Source organism: Coregonus clupeaformis, chromosome 29 (genome assembly GCF_020615455.1).
Source record: "Coregonus clupeaformis isolate EN_2021a chromosome 29, ASM2061545v1, whole genome shotgun sequence".
Classification (NCBI taxonomy): domain Eukaryota; kingdom Metazoa; phylum Chordata; class Actinopteri; order Salmoniformes; family Salmonidae; genus Coregonus; species Coregonus clupeaformis.
In genome coordinates this window covers 28,094,157-28,116,027 of record NC_059220.1, presented here as the reverse complement: position 1 = coordinate 28,116,027, position 21,871 = coordinate 28,094,157, and the positions used below count along the sequence as shown (strand labels likewise).

The 21,871-nt window shown below is 43.4% G+C and overlaps 1 protein-coding gene across 2 annotated transcripts; it reads right to left on the bottom strand.

Annotated features, from left to right (window-relative positions):
- Positions 1-6,520: 6,520 nt before the first annotated feature.
- Positions 6,521-21,529, bottom strand: LOC121544990 (lysozyme g-like). 2 transcript variants are annotated; one of them, XM_041855290.2, is made up of 9 exons: positions 21,496-21,529; positions 13,008-13,124; positions 11,040-11,120; positions 10,740-10,939; positions 10,352-10,508; positions 8,514-8,654; positions 8,210-8,260; positions 7,826-7,987; positions 6,521-7,593 (listed from the first exon to the last, which is right to left on the bottom strand). In XM_041855290.2, the coding sequence occupies exons 2-9, from the start codon at positions 13,009-13,011 to the stop codon at positions 7,484-7,486; spliced, it is 906 nt and encodes a 301-aa protein (XP_041711224.1). In that variant the 5' UTR covers positions 13,012-13,124; positions 21,496-21,529; the 3' UTR covers positions 6,521-7,483. The 2 variants fall into 2 exon arrangements, with proteins under 2 accessions (XP_041711224.1, XP_041711225.1); XM_041855291.2 differs by lacking the exons at positions 13,008-13,124; positions 21,496-21,529 and adding an exon at positions 12,020-12,054.
- Positions 21,530-21,871: the final 342 nt, after the last annotated feature.

Sequence of the window (21,871 nt, the reverse complement as noted above, 5' to 3'; positions counted from 1 at the left end):
CTTCACTATTATTCTACAATGTAGAAAATAGTACAAATAAAAGAAAAACCCTGGAATGAGTAGGTGTGTCCAAACTTTTGACTGGTACTGTACATCATGCATGCACGCACGTCTCTTGTTTAGAATGTGTATGGTGTTCTAATCGACTGCCTCTCTGTAGAATGCCCTTTACTTTAGTGGTGTTGCTCTCCTTTGATAAGGCCCACAGAATAAAGGCACACCCTGATTTATGAAAGAACAGTACAGTAAAACCACTTTCACTAGTAAAATGTTGACACTTAATCAGTTATTATAGCAGCACGTCACATTACTTCACATAGGGTTACACTCTATTCAAAACGGTACCTTATACTACCCTGGGGAACCATTGGGTTGGAGGGGATGCTGTAGGATGACTGGGCACTGAGTCTGACTAGAACCTTGAAAACGCTGCTGTGCCACTTTAAATCCTGGAGCCCCGACTCAAGGTAAATGTGCTCCTGTTTAAACCAAGCTATGTCACTCTTTAAACAAAGGCATTTGTTTAACACACACTTTGTCTTTGATACGTCCCCACGGGCACATGTACCAGCCAGGTCTGCTTCCTCACTGAGTCACTTTTGTAAACTTATTCCAACCATTACTTACACAATACTGTGAAGTGAATATATAGTATATTTCTCTTTCCTTTCCAACTGTTCTACCTTTAAACAAAAAAGCTGAAGGAGATTGGAATTCCAATTTCCTTTTTTTTAATGAAAAATAACTGTTGATATGTCTGGTTTCTTGGTCTGCTCACTTTTCCAAATCTCTGATATTCGTATTCAGACCAGTGCTTGCCTTGGGATTTAAGAAGTGCAGGAGCAGTCTTTTTCCATGTCGGTCCATGATAAAGAAATGTGTGAGTAAGATATGACTAAAATGTCACACCCTCAGTTAAACTAATAACGTATGACTAATTAGTAGACTAGAGCTTAGAGAGTTAATCAAATGTGTTTATATATCAGCAACAGAGTATTTGTGTCTTGTAATTAGGCAAGCAGAAGTGCAAAACGATTGAAACCAAATAACAGGAGACTGGTTCCCAAAACACACAGTGAAAAGGCTTTCAGGATATTGTGAGGACGCGATAACTGAAGAAAAGAATGCAGCCTGCCCGAGCAAGAAGTAGACTATGATAAGAACATGTGTGTGTGTGTGTGTGTGTGTGTGTGTGTGTGTTTTTTATTTATTTATTTTATTTCACCTTTATTTAACCAGGTAAACCAGTTGAGAACAAGTTCTCATTTACAACTGCGACCTGGCCAAGATAAAGCATAGCAGTGCGATAAAAACAAACACAGAGTTACATATGGGGTAAAACAAAACAAAGTCAAAAATACAACAGAAATACATATAATATACAGTGTGCAAATTTAGCAAGTTATGGAGGTAAGGCAATAAAATAGGCTATAGTGCAAAATAATTACAATTAGTATTAACACTGGAATGATAGATGTGCAAGAGATGATGTGCAAATAGAGATACTGGGGTACAAATGAGCGTGTGTGTGTGTGTGTGTGTGACCTGATGGTCAGGAGAGCAGAGGAAAATCACATGAGCTAGACCCAGGTGTGAACTTACAAGATGTGTACAGTGGAAAAATACAGCCCGCCTACAGCGGGGTGGGATTTTTCCTCTGACGTGTGCGTATACAAATATTGTACAACCATTTTGTTGCAGAGCGCTCATGAATAAATATGCTGACCATGAGCAGAATTGGGTCTTTGTTTAATTTATTTAAACTAAGAGATTTACAACCTTTTGGGAATTATTCAAAGATTTAAGAAGTAGTTGACTTCAACCATTGAGATAACAAAATTCTCGTGACAGTCCATTAGACTATGTTCACCGAAATTCACAATTTAGAGACCTCTGATTATTCACTATTAAGGGTTCATACACATTTCCATGATGTTTAACCAAATGTTCATGAATATTATTACAGCCTACATGAAAAGGTAAGCATTATTGACACTGGAAGGCTGCTGTGCCTGATCCCATGTAGGCCTACCATCTGCTGTCATTGTGCCCTTAATCAAGGCAAATAACCCCCCCACAAAGTAAAACAACACTGTTAGTCACATCTTGTCAACATGTGGTCAGCCATCCATCTGGAGAGCTCCTGTGTGTGGAGGCTTGGCTTTTCATCCAGCCCTGAAACAAAGTCTGCTTATCAAGGTCCTGTTGACCAGCTAATGTTTAGGCTCCAATGTGATTAGACCAGGGCTTGAACAAATACATGCACACCCAGTAGCTATCCTGGAGGATGGTTGCCACCCTTGATATAAAATATTGCAACATTACAACCAAATATTTTTGTCTTTATAAAATGATTCCCTCATTCAATGAATCAGGAATCAAACTGATAAATTAGGCTACTTCAAAGCAAGGTACAGTAAGGGAAAAAACGTATTTGATCCCCTGCTGATTTTGTATGTTTGCCCACTGACAAAGAAATGATCAGTCTATAATTTTTATGGTAGGTTTATTTGAACAGTGAGAGACAGAATAACAACAACAAAAATAGAGAAAAACGCATGTCAAAAATGTTATAAATTGAATTGCATTTTAATGAGGGAAATAAGAATTTGACCCCCTCTCAATCAGAAAGATTTCTGGCTCCCAGGTGTCTTTTATACAGGTAACGAGCTGAGATTAGGAGCACACTCTTAAAGGGAGTGCTCCTAATCTCAGCTTGTTACCTGTATAAAAGACACCTGTCCACAGAAGCAATCAATCAATCAGATTCCAAACTCTCCACCATGGCCAATACCAAAGAGCTCTCCAAGGATGTCAGGGACAAGATTGTAGACCTACACACGGCTGGAATGGGCTACAAGACCATCGCCAAGCAGCTTGGTGAGAAGGTGACAACAGTTGGTGCGATTATTCGCAAATGGAAGAAACACAAAATAACTGTCAATCTCCCTCGGCCTGGGGCTCCATGCAAGTTCTCACCTCGTGGAGTTGCAATGATCATGAGAACGGTGAGGAATAAGCCCAAAACTACACGGGAGGATCTTGTCAATGATCTCAAGGCAGCTGGGACCATAGTCACCAAGAAAACAATTGGTAATACACTACGCCGTGAAGGACTGAAATCCTGCAGCGCCCGCAAGGTCCCCCTGCTCAAGAAAGCACATATACAGGGCCGTCTGAAGTTTGCCAATGAACATCTGAACGATTCAGAGGAGAACTGGGTGAAAGTGTTGTGGCCAGATGAGACCAAAATCGAGCTCTTTGGCATCAACTCATCTCGCCGTGTTTGGAGGAGGAGGAATGCTGCCTATGACCCCAAGAACACCATCCCCACCATCAAATATGGAGGTGGAAACATTATGCTTTGGGGGTGTTTTTCTGCTAAGGGGACAGGACAACTTCACCGCATCAAAGGGACGATGGACGGGGCCATGTACCGTCAAATCTTGGGTGAGAACCTCCTTCCCTCAGCCAGGGCATTTAAAATGGGTTGTGGATGGATATTCCAGCATGACAATGACCCAAAACACACGGCCAAGGCAACAAAGGAGTGGCTCAAGAAGAAGCACATGAAGGTCCTGGAGTGGCCTAGCCAGTCTCCAGACCTTAATCCCATAGAAAATCTGTGGAGGGAGCTGAATGTTCGAGTTGCCAAACGTCAGCCCCAAAACCTTAATGACTTGGAGAAGATCTGCAAAGAGGAGTGGAACAAAATCCCTCCTGAGATGTGTGCAAACCTGGTGGCCAACTACAAGAAACGTCTGACCTCTGTGATTGCCAACAAGGGTTTTGCCACCAAGTACTAAGTCATGTTTTGCAGAGGGGTCAAATACTTATTTCCCTCATTAAAATGAAAATCAATTTCTAACATTTTTGACATGCGTTTATCTGGATATATTTTTTTGTTATTCTGTCTCTCACTGTTCAAATAAACCTACCATTAAAATTATACACTGATCATGTCTTTGTCAGTGGGAAAACGTACAAAATCAGCAGGGGATCAAATACTTTTTTCCCTCACTGTATCTAACTAGACATGTTTATATATAATGCTAAAATAAACTCAGCAAAAACAGAAATGTCCTCTCACCGTCAACTGCGTTTATTTTCAGCAAACGTAACGTGTCAATATTTGTATGAACATAACAAGGTTCAACAACTGAGACATAAACTGAACAAGTTCCACAGACATGTGACTAACAGAAATTGAATAATATGTCCCTGAACAAAGGGGGAGTCAAAATCAAAAGTAACAGTCAGTATCTGGTGTGGCCACCAGCTGCATTAAGTACTGAGGTGCATCTCCTCCTCATGGACTGCACCAGATTTGGCAGTTCTTGCTGTGAGATGTTACCCCACTCTTCCACCAAGGCACCTGCAAGTTCCCGGACATTTCTGGGGGGAATGGCCCTAGCCCTCACCCTCTGATCCAACAGGTCCCAGACGTGCTCAATGGGATTGAGATCCGGGCTCTTCGCTGGCCGTGGCAGAACACTTACATTCCTGTCTTGCCGGAAATCACGCACAGAACAAGCAGTATGGTTAGTGGCATTGTCATGCTGGAGGGTCATGTCAGGATGAGCCTGCAGGAAGGGTACCACATGAGGGAGGAGGATATCTTTCCTGTAACGCACAGCGTTGAGATTGCCTGCAATGACAACAAGCTCAGTCTGATGATGCTGTGACACACCGCCCCAGACCATGATGGACCCTCCACCTCCAAATCGATCCCGCTCCAGAGTACAGGCCTCGGTGTAACGCTCATTCCTTCGACGATAAACGCGAATCCGACCATCACCCCTGGTGAGACAAAACCGTGACTCGTCAGTGAAGAGCACTTTTTGCCATTCCTGTCTGGTCCAGCAATGGTGGGTTTGTGCCCATAGGTGATGTTGTTGCCGGTGATGTCTGGTGAGGACCTGCCTTACAACAGGCCTACAAGCCCTCAGTCCAGCCTTTCTCAGCCTATTGCGGACAGTCTGAGCACTGATGGAGGGATTGTGCGTTCCTGGTGTAACTCGGGCAGTTGTTGTTGCCATCCTGTACCTGTCCCGCAGGTGTGATGTTCGGATGTACCGATCCTGTGCAGGTGTTGTTACACGTGGTCTGCCACTGCGAGGACGATCAGCTGTCCGTCCTGTCTCCCTGTAGCGCTGTCTTAGGCGTCTCACAGTACGGACATTGCAATTTATTGCCCTGGCCACATCTACAGTCTTCATGCCTCCTTGCAGCATGCCTAAGGCACGTTCACACAGATGAGCAGGGACCCTGGGCATCTTTCTTTTGGTGTTTTTCAGAGTCAGTAGAAAGGCCTCTTTAGTGTCCTAAGTTTTCATAACTGTGACCTTAATTGCCTACCGTCTGTAAGCTGTTAGTGTCTTAATGACCGTTCCACAGGTGCATGTTCATTAATTGTTTATGGTTCATTAAACAAGCATGGGAAACAGTGTTTAAACCCTTTACAATGAAGATCTGTGAAGTTATTTGGATTTTTACAAATTATCTTTGAAAGACAGGGTCCTGAAAAAGGGACGTTTCTTTTTTTTGCTGAGTTTATTCATGTTTCAGTGTAGAGTTATTTGTCAATTAGGCTATTCTTAGAATATTTTTTACATTGTTGCAATTACATGGCTACTGTTTAATAAAGGGGCATCCCTTATTTCCAACAGTGCAGATTTATTTAGGCTATCTACAGTGCTGGTGGAAAGGCGACAACAGCATTAATGCTTAGTTAGCTATAGATAACTGCTACAAGTTATGCTTTGAATTGGCTATCTAGTTAGTCTGTTGTCTGTCAATATTTTATACCTGCTGCTGAAATATTGCGCTCTCTCCTCGGCCATTGGCCCACTTGTACACACAGACACTCACAGCAGGGTAATTTAGATGTGTAGATTCTTAAGTGATTGCTATTATTTAAAAGTGTGCCTTCATAGATTACATTAACAAAAATGATTTAACTAATTTCCATGACTTTTCATGATCTTACAAACCCTAATTTGAGAACTTGGAACAGCGCATCATGCGCATTCAGGCTGGTTCAATCTCGACCAGCCTAGTGTCACGCACAGATTCACAGGCCGTGTTCGAGAGGATCAAAACCGCAATGCATCATGGGTATATTGTGACTGACTTACTGATCTACAAATAATAAGTCATTATTTATGATGAAAGGTGATTTGTAGATCAGTCGGCAGTCACCTGCAGTCGTTTTGATGCTCTCTAACAAGGCCATAGACTAGCGGCAAATAAACGTTAGAAAAGCAGAATCAGGAAATGAATGCCCACTCTCCATTGCTATTCAATGCAGATCCCGCTTTCATTCAGCTTTGATTAACCTTTTCTGCCTGAGTGTTTGAATCTGGGCCGGCAATAGGCGTCTTTGTTTTATAGAGGAGCCGGTACACAATTCCCCCAACAAATGTAGGTGCCGGTAAGGCGCTCCGGACAGCTCTGGCCCAAGTCAAGCACTTATTCAGACATTCTTTATTGCCCATTGCTGAGTAATTCAGTTGCAGTAGTGTAAAAACAGCACACATAGCTAAGTATACTAAAAACATAATACAACCACCATCATAAAATACTGCTGTTATAAGCCATCTGACCGTGTCAGTGTTTTCTAAATTCAGTGTAGTTCATAACATCTCCCCATGTACAGAGGGGTGTGCCCCATGCTGTAGCTGCTAAAGAGAACATTACAGAGCTTCACATTCCAATTAAAGACCAAAACAACCTCTGAGCTGCTCATAGACTAAACGTACTATTGGCTTCATAAATCACAGCTCCACAGCTCAGTGTGATAAATGGGTGTGTTAAGCATAGAATTAGAAATAAGAATACTTGAAGAATATAATAGGATCTCTATGGTGTTAGGTCTGTGTAATGGTGAATTACAGAGATCCATTGTGATCATTACCTTGAGGGGGACAAATGAGCTATGCATAGTAAAACTGGCATACCACTGAGCTGGCATACCACTGCCCACGCTATGCTAATGTACTTATAGAACAGGCATAGTCCCACCAAGACAGTCAACTAAAACAACACATCCAATCCCAAAGTTCAGAAAATAAGACAAATATTTAATTATATTGCGCAATGACAAGTTGCTGAAAGATTCAACTACAGAAGAAACTTGGATGAGACTGTTTGAAGTTGAACAACACAATGTAATTATTATTTGGTGTATTCATCATTTTCAACATGTCTATAAAGTTTAATAACAGTTATTTACTTTTTTCCCCATAACCATGGCTGTAGAACCACTGAGCCAATTTCAATTCCATTTTAACTGCTAAATTAGGAACAATCCTCACAGAGAACTTTAGACTTTCCTACAGAAAACCTAGTTTTCATAACGGCAGAATTGCAATGGAATTTTAAATATTCAGTTGACAAGTAGAATACTTTAAGCACGCAGTATCAACAATGTGAGGGTGTATTGCAGTACTGACAGGTGTTCTTCAAAGCCTCTATGGAACATTTAAAAAAACTTTTTTTTCAGCCATCCCACAGATCCTCCCACTGCTCCACCAACGGCTCCTCCCACACTTCCCACAATCGCCGCGGCCGTTCCCGAGAGCCCTACGGCACCTGGAGGAAGACCACACAATGTCTGTCACAGCCTCTCTCACATCTGAGATCTACAAACATCCAATACATTAAAGTAAAGAAAGCAAAAAAACAATCTATGATCCATTCTGTTCAGTCATATGAGTATGTAACAGTTAGAAACTCCGCCATTATCTTAGCTTTTAATGGTTTTATTCATAACTCATTGGCATTGAAATATTGTATCTTTGTTTATCTTTGGTTCGATCTTTACCTGCTGACTGTAGAACAGCAACAAGACTCCCTGCTGCTACCCCACCTCCATTGGCTACGGCCGCGGCAGACATCATGCTTGCTGCTGTTGATCCAGCTACAATCCCGCCAGCACCAAACCCGATCGCTGTCAGGGCTAGTGGTGCCAGGGCAACAGCACAAACTGTAAGGCCAAGCATACAAACATTTTAATACCCAGTCAACCTCATTAAGAGTGGTTGATACTTTTACATTTATATAATTGTTTGTAAATTATAGTTTTCTAACTAAATCAACCACTAAAAAATCTATACTATCAAGACAATATAGAAACATTCTACTTCATGAAAAGTTATCAAAAGTTATTTGATAAAGTACAATGTTAATGCTGATAAAATTATGATACCTCCTCCCACTACAGCTGTCGCTGCAGCTGCAACTATAATGCCACCGTTTTCTAAATAGGGAAGAAAATAAAGTACATACAATGAACTACAATTTTTGATTTTCAGTACATTATAGCATCAGCATTTTTTTTTATAAACTAAATTTGTGACTATGTTTGGCATCAACCATAAGAGGTTGCTGAAAGACTCAACTACAGAAGAAACTTGGATGAGACTGTTTGAAGTTGAACCACACAATGTATTTATTATTTGGTGTATTTATCATTTTCAACATGTGTATAATGGTTAATAAAGGTTATTTACTTTTTTCACCATAACCATGTCTGTAGAACCACTGAGCTCTGGCAACAACATCATTGGAGTAGTCCATTTCAGTGGTCTTAGCGTCCACTTCCTCATATGACTTTACACAGTCTTCTCCCTTATTGTAGGCTGCTATTCCCCCTGGGTAAACAACATATTGCAACAGTTGCATATTCAATTGAAATACAGTGGGGGAAAAAAGTATTTAGTCAGCCACCAATTGTGCAAGTTCTCCCACTTAAAAAGATGAGAGAGGCCTGTAATTTTCATCATAGGTACACGTCAACTATGACAGACAAAATGAGAATTTTTTTTCCAGAAAATCACATTGTAGGATTTTTAATTAATTTATTTGCAAATTATGGTGGAAAATAAGTATTTGGTCAATGACAAAAGTTTCTCAATACTTTGTTATATACCCTTTGTTGGCAATGACACAGGTCAAACATTTTCTGTAAGTCTTCACAAGGTTTTCACACACTGTTGCTGGTATTTTTGCCCATTCCTCCATGCAGATCTCCTCTAGAGCAGTGATGTTTTGGGGCTGTCGCTGGGCAACACGGACTTTCAACTCCCTCCAAAGATTTTCTATGGGGTTGATATCTGGAGACTGGCTAGGCCATTCCAGGACCTTGAAATGCTTCTTACGAAGCCACTCCTTCGTTGCCCGGGCAGTGTGTTTGGGATCATTGTCATGCTGAAAGACCCAGCCACGTTTCATCTTCAATGCCCTTGCTGATGGAAGGAGGTTTTCACTCAAAATCTCACGATACATGGCCTCATTCATTCTTTCCTTTACACGGATCAGTCGTCCTGGTCCCTTTGCAGAAAAACAGCCCCAAAGCATGATGTTTCCACCCCCATGCTTCACAGTAGGTATGGTGTTCTTTGGATGCAACTCAGCATTCTTTGTCCTCCAAATACGACGAGTTGAGTTTTTACCAAAAAGTTCTATTTTGGTTTCATCTGACCATATGACATTTTCCCAATCCTCTTCTGGATCATCCAAATGCACTCTATCAAACTTCAGACGGGCCTGGACATGTACTGGCTTAAGCAGGGGGACACGTCTGGCACTGCAGGATTTGAGTCCCTGGCGGCGTAGTGTGTTACTGATGGTAGGCTTTGTTACTTTGGTCCCAACTCTCTGCAGGTCATTCACTAGGTCCCCCCCGTGTGGTTCTGGGATTTTTGCTCACTGTTCTTGTGATCATTTTGACCCCACGGGGTGAGATCTTGCGTGGAGCCCCAGATCGAGGGAGATTATCAGTGGTCTTGTATGTCTTCCATTTCCTAATAATTGCTCCCACAGTTGATTTTTTCAAACCAAGCTGCTTACCTATTGCAGATTCAGTCTTCCCAGCCTGGTGCAGGTCTACAATTTTGTTTCTGGTGTCCTTTGACAGCTCTTTGGTCTTGGCCATAGTGGAGTTTGGAGTGTGACTGTTTGAGGTTCTGGACAGGTGTCTTTTATACTGATAACAAGTTCAAACAGGTGCCATTAATACAGGTAACAAGTGGAGGACAGAGGAGCCTCTTAAATAAGAAGTTACAGGTCTGTGAGAGCCAGAAATCTTGCTTGTTTGTAGGTGACCAAATACTTATTTTCCACCATCATTTGCAAATAAATTCATTAAAAATCCTATAATGTGATTTTCTGGATTTTTTTTCTCAATTTGTCTGTCATAGTTGACGTGTACCTATGATGATAATTACAGGCCTCTCTCATCTTTTTAAGTGGGAGAACTTGCACAATTGGTGGCTGACTAAATACTTTTTTTCCCCACTGTAGGTGTATTCATTATTTCTATCAAACTCTCAGAATAAAATATTATTACCTTTCAGTTGCTGCTCCTTGGTCCATGAACAGAATTTCTTCTGGATTCTTTTGATGAACTCAATCAGAATTTCAGTGCCTTGTTGGAGATGCTCCTCACTGTCCCATTCCCCCTTTGGAGTGTGGCCACCACCGCTCGGGGGTGGGGTAGTGTCAATCTGTAAAAATGTGTGATACATTTATAGAAATCAATGGACACCACTTACATTGTACAGTAAAATGTGGCGAAACAAGAATGGATAATCTGGAAAATAATGAGAAGCTCAATTTTAGCTTTATTGAGCAATTATCAAATATAATGTCAACATTTGACCTAAGGAAGGGAATAAATAAGATACAATTTCTATTAAAAATGAAGCTACTCATTATTCCGTCAAACATGTGCCTACCTGCATAAGCCCGAAGGCCTTGCCATAGTCCTCCCTGCCATGCTTGTCCAGTCCTTTCCCAGCCCGGGACTCTCTTGAAATGATGCCACAGATGACAGCTGGCTCCACTCCATTCCTCTTTGCCACCTTCATTATGAGACCCTTGTACTTGTTCATGGCAGCAAGGTCATGCTCTGCCATGTTGTGAGATGCAGGCACCCCTTTAGGAAAACAGTTTTTAAAAAAATTAGCTTTTTTATGAAATTGAATATATGAATATTGTATTGAATATTTGTGAGTGACTACCCTGAAAGTGCATACCGTTGAAATGTTTCCCATCAGCCTTTGCGGTCTCCCAGGAAGCACCACTTGTTTCTACCTTCATAATGTTTCCATAAGGAGCTAAATGACAATCAAGAAGAATAAGTAGCCTATACTTGTGTCCACTTTCTTTCCAGATCATGGAAATTCATCTTTTGAAACCCCCAAAACAGGGTTTCCACTAGATTCCAAAGCCAATGTCAAAATTGGTTATATTGTAAAAATGCATGAACACAAAAATGTGGTTAGGCATAAGGTTAGCAGTGTGGTTTGAGTTAAGGTTCGGTTTAAAATCACATTTTAAGAAGAGAAATTGTAGAAATAGGCGTTTATGACTTTGTGGCTGTGGAAGCTAGTGACCACCAACACAGAACCCGAAACATATGCACACAAACACCAAGGTTAATCTGGGGTCAGACTCAGTCACAATGCAGTGCCCCACAACATGAAAGCTGAAGTGTTGGCTACTACATTTGTGTACAATCCCTGTTGTAGGCTGTCAATGTGCCTGAACATTAGTAATGCATAGGGACTCCTAGCCCCGGATAGAACAGATTTGCCTAGTTAAACAGAGGTTAAATAAAAAATATGTATTCTGTCCAGGGCAACCAATAAGAGCAGATGTGCACATTTTGGTAAGGTTAATGCAGTTGGCTAAGAATAGGCCCTTTTCACGTGACGTCAGACAACTTCCGTTCTGCCGCGATGCAGGTTATGTTTACATCCGGTGTCGCTTAGGAACGCTTAGCTAGTAGCACATCATTATGGAGTTCACCCAGTCCCTTTCACATCTGCCACCAATACGACTTAACGACGTAATATGCTTGTCATGATACATTTTGGTAATCACTTTTCAGTCCCTAAAATGACAAAATGTAGCAGCTATATTGCATCAGGATTAAATTATTAAACATTTTGTACAAGTAATATATTATTGGATTACAGTAGTATTACGTTTAACGCTGTCTACCTATCCTTACCCCAATCATTCCAGTGGAATCTAGACGGCACTGATCCCTGTTTAATACGGATCCGTCCACTGGCCGATGTGTATCTATCCTCAGGGGGAAAGTGCTGACTGCAAACAAAGGTGCTCCCACGAAGAATCTTAAAACTTGGTCCCTCATCTCTCCTGATCGCCCTCACCCAACGGGCACGTATTTCTCCATCAACAGGGAAATCGTGAAAACTCAGATACGGGAATTTCTGTTTGTTGTTTGAACAAAATGGTACACTGCAATAGCATCTTCTCGAAGATTGTGCCATGCTTCGGTGTTGGATGGGATACTGTTGCGATACAGACACCGGGAGAAAAGAAACAGCTAAATTAACATTCAGCTTTGACCAGGAATCAATATTTATCTAGCTATCATGCACAACAGTATTTGAATAGGTGAGTTACTATACATTCATGAATAAACTAACTGCCTAACAAAGGGTTAGATAGCTAGCTAAGTAAACTTGTTACATTACAGCCAGGCAGCAATGTAACGCTACCTTTTAACGTTATCGGTATCTGGTACTAAGTTGTTGTTAGCTAACGTTAGCCCACTTTTAAGTAACTAAGGCAGTGAACAATTATGAATTAACAATAACGTTAGCAAGTTACAAACCATTGCATATACGTAAACATTATTACTCTTAACTTTACTAATTTAACTTAAACGTACCTTTTGGAATTTCTTCAAGTAGCTAGCTTGCTAGTTAGTGGTCAACAGTTGTATTTTCGTTGAGAAGTCTCAGGTTACGGGCGAACGGAAGTGAAGTTAACCTGCTACGCGGAAAGGCGGAAGTTAGATGACGTCATCGTGAAAAGGGCCTATTAGCTCTCGAGAACCCAATGCCATGTACGGAGAAGGGCTACTAGCTAACAATATGCCAAATACTAGAAATACTTTAAGAAATTACTTAAGTATTTCTGCAAATACGTCCCAATTTTATGCAGAGTAATTGATAAATAAAGCGTACCCATGTTGATGTTGTCGCTTTTAAATTCTTGAAACTGGAGGATTCTCAGTCAAACACACAAACCCAGCAATGTGATTTCAGAAGACTTGCTCCTTCCTCTGTCGATTTCTGAAAGATCTGTTGATGTAGAAAAATACAACACAGTGGATCTCAACCGTTCTAACAGACTGAGCAGCCTCATTCCGTTCGCTTTCGTTTTCGTTTTTCTTTTCATTTTCGATTTTGCTGAAGTTCTCTCGCGAGAAACGAAAGGTTTTCCAAACTCTAACCAAATTCGCGAGGCATATTCCCGACGTCGATGCAGAAAGTAAACAGCCTAGTCGGTCTATTTCCGTACCAACTAAGAGCTTAGAAGCGCGAGGCTCAACTTCTCCGCTTAGGTGCCTATTTCACGCGGGGAAGATTTTTACATGACACAGGGGAGTCACTCAAATTGCATTTAATTTAATTTGATTTAATTTACCTTGAATATTCCAGCCCATCTATATAAACTATTAGCCAGAGAAAACCCACTGAGTTCTACAATAAATAGAGGCTGAATGTATCCTCAAGCCGACTACTTTTTGCCTCATTGTTAGGTTATTTATTTAATATGTAATTTTTTATAAAAAAAGTGTATAAATTGCAGCTAATTACGGTATATAGCTATAGATTGTAGTCTACACTGCATATTGAAACAATCTCTAGTAAATTAGGGTTTTGTGGGTGGACTGACTATTATTCAACCTGGTCTCAGAGCATTTCTTATTATTATGTATGTACATTTGCCCTCCATTTGGTATAATGCGTTATGTTTCGTATGGTATGTATTAATTTGTGGATTTCATCACCCATTTTGTATGATATGTTACGAATTACAATTTGTATTATATTGTAGCGACCCGCACAGACAGCTGTGTGTTATGTGTTAGGCTAGTAGATGGTTGTGTTGTACCTACCAGTACCCAGTGTTCGCGGGGTCCGACATGTCAATCAACCTGCTATCTGCCAATCACGGGAATGCCTGGAATGTTCTGATGCCGGGCATCCTGGCGGTTGGCGGAGTGGCGTGGAGGGGGGTTGGGCAGGGGGATGGAGCATTGGAAGTTAAGACCAGGTTTAGCCTTTGTTCTCTCTCTTTTTACGTCTGGGCTTCACAAGAGAAGGTCGCGATTGGCTTGTGGGTTATCTTTCATTTATTTGGCGTGGGCTACGGCCAAACAGTAGCCTGTGTAAAGTTGGTTTAATAAACCGTCCATTCGTAAACTCAATCCTCTGTCTGGACAGTTGTTCTTTTATGATCTAGTCAGGTCATTACATTGGTGTCAGAAGTAAAAACTTTGATAAAAGTTAGCCAGCTAGCTAGCTGACTTCTGTGGCTAGCTACCGTAGGTGAGAACGGGGGTTGAAGATGCTTCGAGGGAATCCGAAAGTGAAGGTGGAGGTAGGGGACGATTATGGCCAAGGAGGTGCGTGTGCATGGACGTCGGGGGTTCTGGCTGAGGAGATCGCCAGGGCATCGGAGCCCAGAGGCCGCTTGAGGGAGGACGTTAGAGTGATGGCGGCTGAAGCGGGCATGAGTGCTTCGTCGACTGTGTTTCGCGCGGATTCTGGTGGGCGGACCGAAGGGGTGACGTCGACAGCGGCGGGACGAGGAATCTGGGGCTCAGGATGTAAACAAACATGGCGGCGCCCATTTCCCGGCTGCGTCCGTATCCGTTAAGACCCCGAAGTATTCCGGTAAGGCGGATTGGGAAGCTTTTCATGCTCAGTTTGAACTGTTAGCTCATTTTAGGGGGTGGTCGGATGAAGATAGGGCACTGCAGTTGGCTTTATGCCTCACGGATGAAGCTCTGGCCTGTTTGATATTGATTAGCCCCGAGGACAGACTTGATTATGGTGTTTTAGTGGGAGCACTGAGGAGGCGCTATGGACAGTGTGTACAGCCCGGGCTACTGCGCTCCGAACTGAGTAATAGACGCAGGCAGCCTGGATAGCCTCTACGGGTGCTAGCTAATGACATTGAGAGCCTCTCTCGGCGGGCATATGCTCACATGCCCCCCTCCGTGCAGAGCGAGCTAGCACGGGACCAGTTCATACAGGCGCTCTCTCCTACGGAGCTGCGCATACAGACCCAGCTGGCTCATCCTGAGTCATTGCAGGTAGCCTTGGAGATGGCTTTGGAGAGGGAGCTGGTGTGGGCTGGGGCTTCAGCTGGGGCTTTGGTGGGGGTGCAGGGAGACAGACCCTCTAACCACTGTTGCTAAAAGTTACCAGTAGCTACCCGCTAGCTAGCTAGCTAGCTTTGTTGGTCCAAGTAGTGGGTAAGCTAGCCTCGTGCTTCGCCGGGGTCCGCCGAATACAGTCCTTACCTACAATAATTACCTACAATAACCTACAATAACTACCTGAGTAAACTACCTATAATACCTAACTACAATACCTACCTACAGTCTAAATACATGGTTTAAGCTTTACTCAACACCATATAAGAAGCCAAGCTTACCTCCTGCTAGAGAAAACACAACCTCTCCCGACCACCGAGTGGGGTAGGAGGGGATCAGCACCATGGAGGACAAGGTAGCGGCTGTCAGAGACTGGCCCACCCCCACCGACCAGCGTCAGCTGAAGAGCTTCCTGGGCCTGGCCTCGTACTACAGGAGGTTTGTACGGGGCTTCTCAAGCGTTGCTGCTCCACTGAACCGCCTGCTGCCGAAGGACAAGGCTTTCACTTGGACAGTGGAGTGTGAGGAGGCGTTCAACACCCTCAAACGTGCACTGATCGAGGCCCCCGTGCTCGCCCCCTGACCTCACATTGCCCTTTATCCTGGACACAGACGCGAGCAATGTGGGCATGGGTGGGGTGCTGGCCCAGGTGGGGCCAGAGGGGGAGAGAGCGGTGGCGTACTTCAGCAAAACATTTGACAAACATGAGCGCCGCTACTGTGTCACCCGGGCGGGAGCTCTTGGCTGTTGTGGCTTCCGTCAAACACTTCAAGTACTACCTGGGTGGTCTGCCCTTTACTGTAAGGACTGACCACTCTGCTCTCCAGTGGCTCATGTCTTTCAGAGAGCCAGAGGGGCAGGTGGCACGCTGGTTGGAGGAGCTTCAGCCGTATGACTTCACGGTGGTGCACAGGGCAGGGGCACGCCACTCCAACGCCGACGCCATGTCCCGTCGGCCCTGTACTGCAGACGGCTGCCGCCACTGTGAACGGAGAGAGGGACGGGAGAGAGAGCTGTGTGCAGAGGAGGGGGTCTGTGCCACAGTGTGTCGGGCGGCGGGCCTGTCTGCTGTGAGCTGCAGACTGTCGACGTGGCTGAATGGGGGCAGTAGCAGGGACGGGACACAGACCTACAACCAGTGCTACAGTGGGTAGAGGCGCAGGTGAGGCCACCATGGGAAGAGGTGACAGCGCTCTCACTCGCGACCAAAGGGTTGTGGTCAAAGTTTGAGCGACTGCGGCTGGCTGATGGCGTGTTACAGCGGGCATGGAAGGAGTCAGCTACGGGGAGGTGAGGTGGCAGGTGGTGGTCCCAAAAGCATTGCGGGAGGCTGTGCTCCAGAGTACTCATGGGGGGTGGGGACTGGACACTTTGGGGTCACAAAAACACTGCGCCGCCTCCGTCAGGGCTTTTACTGGGGGCAGCACAAGAGGGATGTGGAATACTTTTGCCGCCGCTGTGACAACTGCACAGTGAGAAAGGGCCCCCAGGCCGCTCTCATGCTCAGCTCCAACAGTTCCCAGTGGGGGGCTCCCATGGAGAGGGTGGGAGTGGATGTAGTTGGGCCGTTCCCCACCACAGACAGTGGAAACCGCTGGGTGCTCACGGCCATGGACTATTTCACAAAATGGCCCGAGGCCTATGCTCTGCCTGACCAGGAGGCAGAGACCATCGTCGACGCCCTGACAGCGGGGATGTTCAGCAGGTTTGGAGCTGCAGAGTCCATCCACAGCGACCAAGGCAGAAACTTTGAGTCCCGTGTGTTCGCCACCATGTGTGAGAGGCTGGGTATGCACAAGACCCGCACTACTCCTCTCCATCCTCAAAGTGATGGCCTTGTGGAGCGCTTCAACAAAAACGCTTGGACAGCAGCTGGCCATCGTCTCTTCCAAACACCAGCGTGACTGGGACAAGCACCTGCCTATGGTCCTCATGGCATGCCGCTCCGCTGTCCAAGACTCCACCTCCTGCACACCTGCCCTCCTCATGCTGGGGGAGAGATCCGTACCCCTGCGGAGATGGCGTTTGGTCGGCCCCTGGATAGCCCTCATGTTTCCCCGGGGCCGGAGTATGCCCGGAGACTCCAGGACCGCCTGGAGACAGCCCACACCTTCGCCAGAGAGCAGCTGCTGAATGCAGGTGTGAGGCAGAAGAGGAACTATGACGTGCACACCCGGGGAAGGCACTTTGTGGCTGGGGGAGCTGGTCTGGGTCTACAGCCCGCTAAGGAAAAAAGGCAGATGCCCCAAGTTGGACAGTCACTGGGTGGGACCCTGCAGTGTCCTGGAGAGGGTAGGGGAGGTTGTTTACCGGGTGCAGCTTCCTCCCAGGGGGAGAAAGGTGACACTGCACCGGGACAGGTTAGCCCCATATAGAGGGGCCTCTTCTCCCCAAACCCCAGGAACCCCCACAATTCCCCTCGCTGGCAATGACATTCTCCAGGCACCCACCCCCAGGTGCCACAGACAAGGCTCCAGACAGCCCACTCCCCCTGTGTCACCACGTGGTTCCCCAGAGCCACGGACTGTATTACCCGTTCCCGCTTCCTTGTCCCCCATGTCCTTGCCTTCATCCCCTGGTTCCCAGAGGGGCACTCTGCGGCCATCACAGCCACGCAGGCAAAGGAGACCTCCGGGTCGCTTCAGAGACTTTGTTTGTTCCCTCGGGGACGAGGGACTTTGTGGTGGGGGGCTGTGTAGCGACCCGCACAGACAGCTGTGTGTTATGTGTTAGGCTAGTAGATGGTTGTGTTGTACCTACCAGTACCCAGTGTTCGCGGGGTCCGACATGTCAATCAACCTGCTATCTGCCAATCACGGGAATGCCTGGAATGTTCTGATGCCGGGCATCCTGGCGGTTGGCGGAGTGGCGTGGAGGGGGTTGGGCAGGGGGATGGAGCATTGGAAGTTAAGACCAGGTTTAGCCTTTGTTCTCTCTCTTTTTACGTCTGGGCTTCACAAGAGAAGGTCGCGATTGGCTTGTGGGTTATCTTTCATTTATTTGGCGTGGGCTACGGCCAAACAGTAGCCTGTGTAAAGTTGGTTTAATAAACCGTCCATTCGTAAACTCAATCCTCTGTCTGGACAGTTGTTCTTTTATGATCTAGTCAGGTCATTACAATATGTTACAAATTTGCAAAACGTATGTTATGTTACAAATTTGCAAAACGTATGATATGTTACGAATTCTAGCTAGGTTGCTTATGTTAGCTAGCTCGCTAACATTAGCTAGGCTAGGGGTTAGAGTTAGGGGTTAGGGTTAAGGTTAGGGTTAAGTTTAAGAGTTAGGTTAAAGGGTTAAGGTTAGGGTTAGGTGAAGGGTTAGCTAAAAGGGTTAGGGTTAGGGAAAGGGTTAGCTAAAAGGGTTAAGGTTAGGGTTAGGGGAAGGGTTTGCTAACATGCTAAGTAGTTGCAAAGTAGATCAAAAGTAGTAAGTAGTTGAAAAGTTTCTAATTAGCAAAACTTGTCCATGATGAGATTCAAACTATCAATATTTGGGTTGCTATACTCGTTTTCCATGATGAGATTTGAACTCACAACCTTTGGATTGCTAGACATTTGCGTTATATGCCTACCGATCCACCCCGACCTGCCACCCTACTTTTGTTTTTGCCTTAAGTAACCATCTGTCTTATGTAGCCATACCAAACGTAACATATCATACAAAATGGAGTGTCTCAGATTTACGTACAGAATAATATGAAATGCTCTGAGACTAGGCTGTATTATTTGGCATTAATAGATTGGTTTTATGCACAACAACTTTCTATCCAAGCTGGATGAGAGCGTGAGGAAGGCTCATGTTCATGCAGGTTCAGGTAGGCTATACAAGACAGTTGTGTATTAAAAAAATATATATTGGTAGCTGATTAATATGCTGTTGCATTTAAAATGTATTTTACAATATGCAATGTTTGAATTTCCAACTTTAATTACTGAACAAGTAGGCTAATTACATTATAGCTTCGTGAAATGTTAGGCTTGAAGACCAAATAAGCCTTCCAATAAACCTTTATCCATTAGCTAAAGAAAGGCTATATAATAGCTTAGCCATACTCATTGATAGCCTAATCTATACTCAGTGGTGTAAAGTACTTAAGTAAAATACTTTAAAGTACTACTTAAGTATTTTTGGGGGGTATCTGTACTTTACTACTTGTATTTTTGACAACTTTTACTTGTACTCCACTACATTCCTAAAGAAAATAATGTACTTTTTACTCCACACATTTTTTCTGACACTAAAAAGTACTGACACCAAAAAGTACTTTTAAACCATTTACCCTGACACCAAAAAGTACCAATTAGCGCACCTATCAATATAACCCGTTGTCATCCCTACTGCCTCTGATCTGGCGGACTCACTAAACACAAATACTGTGTTTGTAAATTATGTCTGAGTGTTGGAGTGTGCCCCTGGCTGACCGTAAATAAAAATAAAAATAAAACAATTGTGCCGTCTGGTTTGCTGAATATATGGAATTTTATGTATAGTATTTACTTTAACTTTGTACTTTTACTCAAGTATGACAATTTAATAGTTTTTCCACCACTGTACTTAAGTACATTTAAAACCAGATACTTTTAGACTTTTACTCAAGTAGTATTTTTCTGGGTGACTTTCACTTTTACTTTAGTCATTTTCTATTAAGGTATCTTTACTGTTACTCAAGTATGAAAACTGAGTACTTTTTCCACCACTGTCTTTACTTTAATATACTTTTGATGAATTTATGAGGCATTGCAAGACAACATTGCGAGATACTAATTACCAAGATATAGCCTATGCGCTTGGTTCCAACTGTCTGTCTGTCTGCCTGCCCCTCCTCTCTCTCCCTCACTGGCTCGCCTGCTCTTTCTCAATCTCTTCTCTATGAAAGATGTGTGTTCAGTCTTCAGTCTGTTGCGTGTATAATAGCCTACTCATTGATTGCCCCCTACTTTAGTTAACATGCAAGACATTGCAAGCCAAGAAATTGTGAAATAAAGCATTGCGAATGGTACTGTCCATTTGTAGCTTGTTTTTGGACACAGGTCCAGGAATGGCTAAAGGATTGCAATATTTACCTGGAGCTAACCCTGCAGATAGCATTACTGGGTGATCTGAAAAGTCATAGTCAATCGATCAATAATATAATAAAGACTTTTAGCAAAAATGTTTATTTTCAATTTACAATCTGTAGAAACAATGAGAATAGAAAGGTTCAGAACTTTCGTAAAACATCACAGTACAGTTGGAAAATATATGGCAAATAGAAATCCAATATGGATGGTGTTAAGAGATAGATGGGTGGTGTTGAATGGAGTTGAAGGATGGGACTAATAACAACTAATAACAACAAGATAACTAATAATGTAAGCATACTGTGTCCATAATAAGTCTATAGGTTATAGGTTGAGAGCTTTTGTGAAAGAGCACAGTTAGAAAGATATGGCATATAGAAGCAAACCGGATGGACATCATGAAAATGATCGGAGAGGTTGAGGGTAGAGGAAGTTCAGGAGTAAAAACAAACAAAATAGAATTATTGTAAAATTGACTGTGTCCATAAAATGTATATAGTATGTATAAGCTGGAAGTAGAGGCCTAAGCATTGTTGTTCACTAGTTTACTCCAATTAGGGATGGGGTTGGAAAGTAATAAAGGGAAATATCTTTTTTTTAAGGATATGTATGAATATATATATATATATATATATATATATATATATATATATATATATATATATATATATATATATATATATGCAAGAGAAACACATTTATGGGGGATTGGAAGTGATGCAGACAATTACATTGATGGAAGTTACAATCTATCTGCAATATTAAAGCTGATCTACCCCCTTAAAAAAACAAAACAGCTTCTGATTACTGGTTGCACGGTTCTGACACTGCCTGGTGGATGCGAGAGTTGGTGTTCTTTGAAGTAGCCTATGGCAACTACTCAGTCTCATCCTTTGCAAAAATACTGAATCTTATGAGTCGAGAAGCCGATTCCTAGTGGAATCAATGCTTGACACCCAGAAATGGGAGTCGACACCGGGATTCAACGGGCAACAAGTCGAGGAATCAATTATTTTAGAGTCGACTCTTCACCACTAGCGCAGGATGCCCACTCGATAAAGAGGCTTCCACTGCGCCTTTCGATGACTCGACAACTAGCGTTTAAGATTGACTCAATTGACTCGCGAACACGCATATCGAGTGATCCAGTGATCGAGTACTCAGTGTTCGGTTTGAGATTCAAATAAAATCTTAGCATCTTTTCATCCCTTTTAACTTACCTCTGCTCCTGGAGATGGTTTGTTTCAGTTCAGCAGTCATAGGAATGGAGAAGAAGAAAGAGTGTTGCAGGTTTTATAGTGGAACAGGCCAGCATTCTCCTCCCACTTCACGTCACCACTCCAGTACTGTACTCCCCCTCTCACCAAGTCAGCTGATTTCAGAGAAATGAGCTAATGTATTCAGTAGAGGGTACCAGATAGGTGGCAGGATTCCAAACAAATAAAGAAGGATGATAAGGGATCAGATTTCTTCAGTAGAGGCAGTTGGAGCCAAATTCTCTATTCTTTATTTGTGCTATTTTAATTGTTTTGTCCCATTTAGAATATATCATCATGCCATATTGCTATTTATAAACTGGGTTGTTCGAGCCCTGAA

Excerpts from the sequence above, each read along its gene's own strand:
- LOC121544990 (XM_041855290.2), bottom strand. Across the intron at positions 8,655-10,351 it reads CAAGGAGCAGCAACTGAAAG|GGGGAATAGCAGCCTACAAT; the intron begins GTAATAATATTT and ends TTGTTTACCCAG. Across the intron at positions 7,594-7,825 it reads TGCTGTTCTACAGTCAGCAG|GTGCCGTAGGGCTCTCGGGA; the intron begins GTAAAGATCGAA and ends GTCTTCCTCCAG.